Source organism: Amphiura filiformis, chromosome 5 (assembly GCF_039555335.1).
Source record: "Amphiura filiformis chromosome 5, Afil_fr2py, whole genome shotgun sequence".
Lineage (NCBI taxonomy): Eukaryota > Metazoa > Echinodermata > Ophiuroidea > Amphilepidida > Amphiuridae > Amphiura > Amphiura filiformis.
This window is the reverse complement of record NC_092632.1, coordinates 19,452,938-19,463,688: the sequence shown is the minus strand read 5'-3', so window position 1 is coordinate 19,463,688 and position 10,751 is coordinate 19,452,938. Positions and strand designations below refer to the sequence as shown.

At 37.3% G+C, this 10,751-nt stretch overlaps 2 protein-coding genes across 2 annotated transcripts in view; one reads left to right on the top strand and one right to left on the bottom strand.

Annotated features, from left to right (window-relative positions):
* Positions 1-482: 482 nt before the first annotated feature.
* Positions 483-10,751, bottom strand: part of LOC140152769 (ribokinase-like) — a 45,998-nt gene continuing 35,729 nt past the window's right edge. Inside the window, exons 3-8 of the mRNA XM_072175261.1 lie at positions 6,712-6,775; positions 5,965-6,027; positions 3,608-3,772; positions 2,495-2,586; positions 1,634-1,822; positions 483-1,072 (exon numbers count right to left, since the gene is read on the bottom strand). Of these exons, the coding sequence (XP_072031362.1) occupies positions 896-1,072; positions 1,634-1,822; positions 2,495-2,586; positions 3,608-3,772; positions 5,965-6,027; positions 6,712-6,775 (750 nt within the window). The 3' untranslated portion in view covers positions 483-895. The remainder of the gene's footprint in view (positions 1,073-1,633; positions 1,823-2,494; positions 2,587-3,607; positions 3,773-5,964; positions 6,028-6,711; positions 6,776-10,751) is intronic.
* The window catches only part of LOC140152770 (cyclin-dependent kinase 2-interacting protein-like), a 50,685-nt gene continuing 41,658 nt past the window's right edge, over positions 1,725-10,751 (top strand). The window contains exon 1 of the mRNA XM_072175262.1: positions 1,725-1,800. The gene's annotated coding sequence lies outside the window, so the exon portion shown is untranslated. The remainder of the gene's footprint in view (positions 1,801-10,751) is intronic.

Here is a 10,751-nt window from a genome sequence, read left to right as displayed (position 1 = left end):
CTGGCATGTTTACAAACGCAATCAAAAGCAGTACATCTGTAACTGCAACAAAGTGTACTGATGTCACTCTCTCGAGGAAGCCAAATGGACAATAGTTGAAATTTAATCCCAGAAATAAAAGTTTCATTCATGCCTAGGCAGGGAATCCCAATTCTGCTTATATAATTCTTTGGCATTATTGCATTATCTACAAAGTTTCAAGTCTTTCTTCAAACTTCAAGGCTATGAGTCAGCTGTATTTCCAAAATGAAACTTTAAAGACTGCAATCCAGACTTTTTTGTTAATAAGGCAAAAAAAAAAAGGTTTTTCTCAAAGCTTGCGCGCGCATTTTTAAAATCATGAGATTTGGAAAAAAAAGAAATGCAGATTTTTTTTTAGTTTTTCCAGAAAAATTTGGCAAAATTCAGATTCTTTTCTCCAAATACCATGAAAAAAGTCTGGAATAATAATAATAAAAACAAATCGCATTTCGCATTTGTTTTCAAACCACTTGTGAGCTTTGAGACGAACCATTATTTTTTTTGGCCTAATAAGAAAGAAAAAAATCATTTTTGAAAGGAAAGAAATTAAGTCCTCATTTGTCTAAACATCTATAGATGAAGCAAGACTTTGCATTCCCAAAATTATTTAGAAATTTTGAATTCAGCTGAAGATGGCAGTGGAAGAATTGTCCAAGTGCAAACATTTAGTTCCAAGAGAATGTAGGCCATAGTTTTAAATAGAAATTATGGTGTATCAAAAGTTCACTCTTTTGTTTTGATGTGTCATCGTCATTCATAAATAAATGTTTGTGACTGATACATTTGTACATATTGGAAAAAATAGAACCACACCTATTTCTGAGCACTTGGATATTCCAATTGAGTTGTCAACCATACTTTCCCATCAATACTACTACTTCAGAAGTTCCTCAGGTAAATCACCTTTCCAAGGAAAACTTTTCTGTGTCCCTTGGTTACCTACACTTATTGTTGCTATGTGACAGGCTCTCTTTATCATCTCTGGAATGGGTAGGCTGGAATGGTAGGCAAGGAAGTAGGCTAGTGAACCAACAAAGGCATCTCCTGCTCCCTGAAATAAGAAATCATGGGAAATTTATTATCAACTACAACAACTATCTACAAAGCATTTTATGCTGAAGCTTTCTTCAAAAGTCAATACAATTCACCTACTCAACATCTTCTGAATGCCCATTTCTTGATAATTTGTGTTTGACATCCGTCACTATGTAATGCACCCTGGGTTTGACATCGCTCACTACATGTATGTAATGCACACAATGAATTTTATATATAACAAAGTTGACACAAATGTGGAAATTAAACCTGCCACCACTTTAGGAATGTTTTAGATATGTATACAGCTAATGGTGAATTATTTTAAAAACTCCTGCAATTGACTAGGACCCCGTTTACACAGCGAGAAGTCAACTTCAATTGCGACATCAAATTCAGATTGCAACTAAGGTTTAACAAAAATATTTGTTGGCAGGGTGTTTAAACAAATTGTGAATTCGACTTAAACACCATCACTTGATCATCATTCAAATAACCATTATGAGCTTGACTTCATTTTTGGAGTCAAGTTTGAGTTGAGTTATCAAAAGTTTACTGCATCTTATTATACACTTACAGTTGTATCTACTGGAGTAACTTTCTGAGTTGTGATGTGCACTGGATTGGAATTATCTGACGTTATCAATACTGCTCCATTACCACCCATAGTGATGATCACCTTGGTACAACCAAGCTCTATAAGCTTTATTGCTGCTGTCTTGGCCTCATCAATATTGGTCACAGGTAATCCAGTTAAGATTTCTGTCTGTAGTTTGGAAGAGAAAATAGTAAGTGAAGTCAATCTTTAATATACAAGTTGTCCAAAAAAACTCCTCACTTGCAATGTTTTACAATTTTTGTTGTGGTAAATGGGTACAAACTTTATTGTAGTTTTCAACTTGTTACAGATTTATCCATACCACATTAGTTACATCATGCACATATTTTTTGGGGGGCTTTAGGCGCCAGCCCACGGGGTAAAAAGCAGGGGCGGCAAAAATGAAGGGGTGGCGGGCGAAAAAGGGGCGGCAAAACAGGGGCGGCCACTGTACATGTACTTGAAATCATACTCAATGTTAGTTATTGAGAGTTTATTCAAATGTGGGACTGCCCCCTTCCCGTAAAAAATTTTATTACATAAATTGTTATAGCTATGTTATCAACACCAACATGAATCACTGAATCAGATAGCTACTTCCTCAATACCACTATCAGCTGTAAATTGCTACCCCATCAAGATCAATATCAGCAGTGGATAACTATTTCATCAACTCCAACATAAGGTGGCTATAAATTCATCAAGATGATCATAGATGATTTGCCATTTGGTCTAATAGCATTTTGCCTAATACCCATTCACATACATCATACATCAGAGCTCTTTTCATTAGAACAGAATATATCACATTAGACAGAGGCAATAATAAACAGACTTTACCTCAGTTTCATTAGGACAGAATATATCACAATTCTTGTAGTATTCTGGATCTAATTTTTCTACTGCTGGTGCTGGATTGAGAATTGTCAAAACTGAAAAGGAAGAAATTAATAATACTGAATTATTACTAAAAAAAGTCTTTTAGGTTTATAGGCTCTTGTGGTACAAAAAGTTCTGTCAACAAAATGCCCTGTTTTGAGTCTTTTTAACCAACAACTAAATATGACCCATCATATAAAACACAGCAGTAGTATATATATAGTTAACCAGATTGTAGAGCTACTTGCTGCTTTTATGCTTTCCAACATTTGAAATGGTGTCTTTATATTATACGAATTCCTTATTTTTCACAAATCTTCATTGATCTCTTTTTATTAATACTTCCAAAAGTGACATGTTATGGCTTAGATCCAAAGATCCCTTTTCTTCAAGGTTGTTTCATAAATATAATGTTTCAAAACAGGCACAATATTATTTCAACAAAAGTTACCAAAACAGACAATTAGTAGGCTAAAAAACAACAAAATTTGTTTCTTGTAGGCCATAGGCATTTAATTTTGGGAGCAATTTTACCACATTTTGTTGTTTTTTGAATTATGAAATCCAGAAAGAATTACATTTTCAAGCAAATAATCATGACAATCATGACTTGTTAAAAGATATTTTTCTCACACATTTTGTTTGCAAGCAGTATGATTATCACTAAATATCCTGGGGAAATCAATCCTAATTTTCCTAAAATTACCAATTATCATATATAAGCTACTCCGCACTGATTTGGCAACATGTGACCTGCTACCATGAAATGAGCGTAAAGTCGCAAATTGGTAGTTTTGAGACAATCTGGCGACTTTACACCATTTTGTGGTAGCAGGTCACACTTAGGTTTTCAGACTTACAGGAAACAAACTTTTTTCTTAGCTTTATTAACAGACAAAGAACCTATTTCCATTCTAAGTGTGGTAAGTTTTGTAACTGCTAGATATGTAAAATGTATCATCAAACTGTTTATCTGGTTTTGGCACCTGTCATAATCATATCACCATAACTGAGATTTCTACATGTAATGAGTAATGGGCATATTATTTTGATTTGAAATAACATACAACTTACTTCCTTTACTTTTGCCATATTTAAGGGCAGCTAGTGTGGCATCCATATTAATCTCTAGTTGGCATAGCAACACCTTAACAGACGGAAGCTTACTGAGGGCGTCCTCCACCTCAGTTGGTGTTATCAGCATGTTAGCACCAGGCACTATAATAATAGCATTTTGACCTGTATATTAAAGCAAACCAAAGCATAATATTTAGGTTATTCAATAGCTAATGTGATTTACTTGTATATAGTGGAAGCACGTGGCTCAGTGATTAAAATTTGACTCTGGTGGATGAGGTCCCAGGTTCAAATCAAGGCAATAGAAAACTTGCTGGGATATCGACCTGAAAAAATAAAGTCTGAATTTGATTGGCAACATCTATAGATTAAATTCAGGCTTCAACTTTCCCCATGGTGAATTTAGAGTTGGGTATATAGGTAAAAAAAAAACACCCTCCGGAGGGGACCTTTTCCCAGTGTATAGAAGAGATACCTGTACATGTAGCTGGCAGTCAGTTTTGAGCAGGTGCATAGCAAAGGCGTATAAAGGTGAAGGGCCCAATAGACGGACCCAATATGACACGGAAAATATTGTCAAGAAATGGCCGCAAAGTGGCCGTCGCGGCACGATTGCGCGACGCAGGGGGGTTGTCTGAAGTCAGAAGTTTGAAACTTTTGCAAAATGAAGACCCAATTGAAGAGATTTCTTGGACCATTTTAGCACTATTAGTGTGTAAAACTTTTAAGTTTTACACACTTGGCTTTTTCAAACTTAAAAGTTTGAAAAAGCCGAAAATTTGTGAAATGAGCGTTCCATGAAGCCTTTCGCGCGAATTTCGTGGACAAGTTTTCCCTATTATTGTAGGCCTATAAATTGTGTTGAAACTTAAATTGGCAAATGTCGAAAGGAGAAGCGAAAATTGCCACTTGTTTGTCCACTACCCGAGGGGGATGTTCCCCTGAGAAGTAAGAAACTTTTACAAAATGAAGACCTAATTGAAGCGATTTGGTGGACCATTTTAGCACTATTAGTGAGAAAAGTTTAGTTTGAAATATCTGAAAATTTGTGAAATGACAGTCCATGAAGCCTTTCGTGGACTAGTAGTTTTCCCTATTATTATAGGCCTATAAATTCTGTTAAACATAGGGCATAAACTGGCAAATGTTGAGAGCAGAAGTGAATAAATGGGCACTTGTTTACCCACTATGCAGGGGGGTGTTTGAGGGGGGATGTCGGGGAAATTTTGCAAAATAAAGGTCCAATTGAAGCCATTTTGGTGCATCATTTTTACACTATTTAAGTTGAGACTTGCAATTAAAGCATGCATGGTTCAGCATGGAGTCCGTCTTAATAATACTGACTTAATGTGACGGGCCCACGGGCCCTGCATATCGGCGGGCCGGCAGTAATTTTCACATGCTTTTATGACAAGGACTCGCCACGCGCCTCCCAGTTCTGGCACTCTGTGTATCCGCGCCGGTTGCAGATAAAGAAGCGTGATTCGTGAAATACAATAAAAAAGGGGTAATTTTTCATACACTTGTTCGCAAAATTGAAAAAAAGGGTGCTCTTTATTCACCAATCACATGTATAAATCATCGTAGTTTCATTATTCAATTCATTTACGAATTTCAGTTTCATTATTCCGTTTGGTACACATTACATTAGGTCACATAAATTATACGATGCATAGGCATATACAACCGCGGGTGCCGTACATTAATTAATGCGTTTCCATCAAAAAGGGGGTAGAGCCTATATTAGAAATATTATTCGCGTTTTACCAAAAAAAGTGGCATTGTAGTTAAGGGCAAAAAATTTGTGAAATTGCTAGAAAAAGGGGTGTTTTTATCCTGAAAAGTTCGCGAAATGAGATTCAAAAGGGGGTGTCAAAGTTCGCCTACGAGCATGAGTGATCCGCGGTATGCACGGAGTGCTGGAACCGGGACCCGCCTTCAAGCAATGCCTAAAATAATTGCAGGCCTATATATCATAAGACCTACTTAGGCATGTGCCTACTATCACGACTATACGCGCAATTTAACTTATTTCTCTCCTCCTTTTCTCTCTTTTTCTTCTCCTTTTCCCCTTTCTTTTTCTCTTCTCTTCTTTTCTTTGCAAATGGGCGCCCGCTTGCGACGCGCCTGGTTTTGAGAAGAGTAGGGTATTAACCCCTGACTGTTCCCAATGCCTCCCAGTGTTCAAAAGGACCCAAATGGATATAAGATTCATAAGAGCCTTCCTTGGTTTAACCAGGGTTGTCAAACCTGAACAAATCAAATCAAGTTCTATGTCCCAACTATACATGTATGTTCTGTATCTTATCAAAATGTGACTTACAAAAACCCATCATATAAGCTGTCTTTCTCACCTTGCTCATTAACAGCAATAGGAGCAACACCTGTAGAAGCACCTTTACTTATACTTACAAATTCTGTAAAGAAAACCAAGCAAAAAATATGTTAGCCACTGAGTACTGACCGTACATGTATTACACGGTTGCAAGGTGTGATATGATGCTTGTTGTGCAGTTGAAATCCACACACCGCCTGTGGAAGACATTCATGAGCTAAATCTTTCACAGAGGGGTGTAGATTTCAAATGGTATCACCCATTCAGGTAACCCCATTTGAAATTCAACTGGCATATAGCCCAAATTCATAGGTACCTCACCATATTACACAGTTGCAATGTGTGATGTGATGCTTATTAGTTATTACATTTAAATTAATCACCTTTTGCATATAATTAATGTCTTATTGTCTTATTTGAACAGAACTGAACAATGAGGAAAAAAAATATTTATTTATTTATTTTATTCATATTTATCCAGGGTAGCCCAATCCAGCTAATAGCTGGTCTAACATGGGGCCCTGCAATACATTTACATAACATTAAAAGGCAACAATTATCAACATGCAATTTACATAAAATATACACCTATTAGATACAAAAACCTAGTTATGGTCATTCCATGCAGGTATGCCAAAGAGAGGGAGAGAGAGAGAGAGAGGGGAGGGGGGAGCAGGGCAAGATAATTAAAATTATACACTTTTCCTAAGGTAGGCCCCTACACGTATCATATTTCAATAACCCATATTTTAGACTTGATCCATACCTGTTATTACACCATTCTCTTTAAAGTTTTTGATAGTTTCATTTCCAAATGCATCATCTCCAACCTAGGAAAAAAGAACACAAACTATAATGTATCTTGTTTTGGGTGGTGTTTGATATAATACATGAAATGAATACAAACACAAGGAAACTGGTTCAAAGATCTGTCTTTGCTTCAATCAGGTTTTAAACTTATTCTTTTGCATTAAACACCGAGATTTATACATTTAACATCTCAAGCATACAAAAGTTTGCTTTACATCTCACATTTGGGTTTTTGTCATTTTAAATCTTTCTTGATTTTTTTCAGAGATGTTTCATCAACTCCATAATATCTCATTCTGCGTGTTTCTACTGGGGAACGGTTGGCGGGTAATGTGGTTTAGTTTAGAGTGTTACCGGTTAATGTGCCCAGTGGAAACAGATCGGTTCAGAGAGATGCGGTGTGGACACCCGGCAACCGTGATCCACCTCATGAGGTAGACCATGTGGTGTGACACCCGGTATTTCTGTCAGTGGAAACACACTGGTTAACGGTTGCTGGGTGTTGAACATCTTTTATGTACATTTTATGTATCACATCGTGACTTTAAAAGCAGCTTGAGGGTCAGGAAAATATTTTCAGTACTTCCGGTACACACCACAACCCTTATTTTAAGCATCAGTAGAAACGTGGTGGTTGTTGCCTGAATCGGATTGTGGGTTACCAGGTAATACCGGGTAAAAATACAGAGTGCTCAGTGTAAACACGCAGATTGAGTCAATTCACCACACCTTGTTATGGGTTATAACTTATAATTTTGCTTTCTTTCACACCTTGGTAGTTTGGGTTCCCACTTCCCCAAAGATACTAAGTTTGGTGTTCCGACTTGGACGGCTTTTGTCTAACACACGCGTCGCGTCACGTCGCGTCGCGTCACGTCACGTCACGTTGATATCTTCTTAAAAGTTACAAACAAGTCATACGGATTCAGTTCACGATTTCGTTTAGTTTTTCCCCGGGTGTTTCCGCATCGAACCCGTCATTATCCCAGGCCCACAGTGAAATGGTTATCGGCGTGGCGATTGCTGACGGCCGCACACCACCAAATAAGCCCCATCGAAATGCACGTAAAAGGGCAAACAGATTCGCGATTTTACCTTCCATGAATTTCCAGACACGATCATTTATTTAAAAATGACTTTTTTCTATGGCAAAATATTTACTTGTATTTGTATGAAAAAATATTCACTGTAAAACGGGGTGAATCGGGACAGTTTGGGCATGGCTTTAATTGTATTTTTTTCTATGTAACTTCAATTGCCACAGTCATTGGTGCATTTTATGTCCACACATGAGATCTACATACTGGTAATGTTAGATTGAGTGGATTTCAAGTGCTTTACCTCTTTTTTTTTTAAAAGAGTGACTGTCCCGATTCACCCCGAGTTTGGGGTGAATCGGGACAGCAGAGTAAATAGTATTTGATGAAGGTTTGAATTAGTTTTTGTACCCTTTATCCCCACAAATGAGGTGAATTGGGACATTAAACAAGTATTTAAATACTTCTCTAATAATTTAGAACAATTTAACAACAATTGATGTCATGTTTACTGCCATAACTTGGATGTTCTTTGGTACCCTCAACTGGACTGTACTTGTTACGGTAAAAAGTAATAAAACTTTTGACCTTCACATTTCATGTTAAAACTTAAGTTTTCATTGTTCTTTTCTTATCACTACTTACATAAGGTAATACTACAGTGTTTCTTACCAAATAAATACTGCATTTCTCCTAAACATTTTAAAAAATACCGATAATCATGTGTCATTTTTAAAGGAAAAAATAACTAGCTTGAGCTAGTGACTTTCAGTCAAAATGGACAACTCGCACATATTGCAGACAACTGTTAAATGTTCTTGCTACTTGCATGTGATTTTCCATCAATAACAATTATCATGTACATACAGCCTAAAGCAAAACAACCTTTGGCTAAACACATTATGGGCAATTTAGCAATACCATGATACTGGTACCAACTTGCAACCAGTGCCATTAAAAACAACTCACAAATGATTTCTATCAGTCCAACAAATTGAACATTGGCAAACATTTTCCAACTCTAACAGCAATATTCAAAGCATAATTAACTCAATAATTACTGGAACTTCAGGATAAGACTAACAACATTATAGTTCAAATGGTTGTCCTCCAAAACTTTTTTGGGTTAAGGGTGGGTGGCTTTCAAATTTGTTTTTCTAATTTTCTAATTCTAAGTCAAATTATAGAGCTACCCAATGACCTGTGCCCAATGAAGGTGCAAATAGGTCTGTTTTACCAATACATATCTTAATACAAGTTATACCATTAAAGATACAAACAAATTAATAACAATATTTTAAAAACAAAGTAAGTATTTATTTAAAACCTGAAAATCCTTTCAAAAAATTATTTCTGGAATTCTGAAAATTAGGTGTGGTAAAATTTTGTACCGGGACAGTAAAAACTCACTTCCTGTTTTTAAAATTAGTGGTGGGTGGTACCGGGTAGAGGACAACTAACTATTACAGGCTTAAGGTGATGCCACATAGAGAATAATCCAAACTTAATACCATTAAAGCTACAGTACATTGTGTCCCAATTCACCCCATTCTCAAAAGTTCAAATCTGAAAAGTACAAAAATCAACAAAATTAAAAATTTCTTTGGACTAACCAAATTTTCACTTTTACAGCACATGTATGACACTTTTGTGAGGTCCCTGTGCATTTCCAGCTCATTTCCTCCAATGGTTCCACTGGGAGGGATAAAGTTCTGACCACATCATTTTTTGGAGCAATTGGAGGAAATTTTCATTTTAGTGTCCTGGGCTCCATATTTCCTGTATCACATGTGCAAAGCCACCATTCTGATACTGACAGTCCATTTTTTAACATGGGAAGAGAAACACACAAAACAATCAATTAGGTTTGAAAAATTTGGTGTCAAAAAACTTTTTTGTGTTTTGTCCCGATTCACCCCGGTGTCCCGATTCACCCCGTTTTACGGTATTAATTTTACTTGGCCTATACAAATGTAGGTCCTACCAGCTTTAAACCACGATGACGATTCGCACCACAATAGCCACGACAAACGCGGAGTGATTTTATTGTTGTGCGGTCGTAAATGGGCGACAAGCTGTCATTTACGCAATGAAGTTCAACATTTCGCGCCAACTTCACACCGCCGTCCACACCACTTAACACACGAGGAGATGTCTGAAAGCCGAGAGAACTTAGAAAAGCAGTTCAAGAAGATGTTGACGAGATGGATGTTTATGAAACAAGCTCATAGTAAGTTTTTTCCCCGGGTTTGTAAATTAAATTTCCGTCCGCGTTAAGGTCAAATGCCCATAAGCTTATCTGATGTCACGATGTGTGGACAACTTGACATAGGCCCATGTGTCATGTCATTGTCAACACAGTCTGGGCTCGCAGTGAGGTGCATAGTTTTCAAAGCTGTGTAAAGATCGTCATAGTAAGCACCATTTTGCTCTCAAATTTACACCGTCATGGTACAGACTATGGGCATTCAGCTTTCCAAATAGTCCCAAACAAAAATGTTTGGTAGACTCATAACCGTGCGATCTTACCTTTCCGATGTTGATTAAGATACTTCTTGCATCGATCCCGAGATGCGGAAAACCAATAGTCATTTTGTCCCACATAAATGAATAAATAACAAAACCCCCGATCCCCGGTGGACTCACCCAAAAGGTGACGCCACACCATATGATAAATCCCTTATCCGACTTGGGATCCCCTACCGGACCAAACTTGTAGGGGTGGCGGGTCGGGATAATCAACATCGGAAAGGTAAGATCGACCGGTTATGAGTCTACCAAACATTTTGTTTGGGACTAGACTCAGTACACCGGTCGATCTTACCGCTTCCGATGTTGATTAAGATACTTCTTGCATCAACATCTGAAAGATCGATCTAGCAAGTAACCGACGGATGGAGGTACAAGATTGGTCAGCATCTGATCAGGGATCGGGAGCGGTAACGATGGTTTTCGCGAG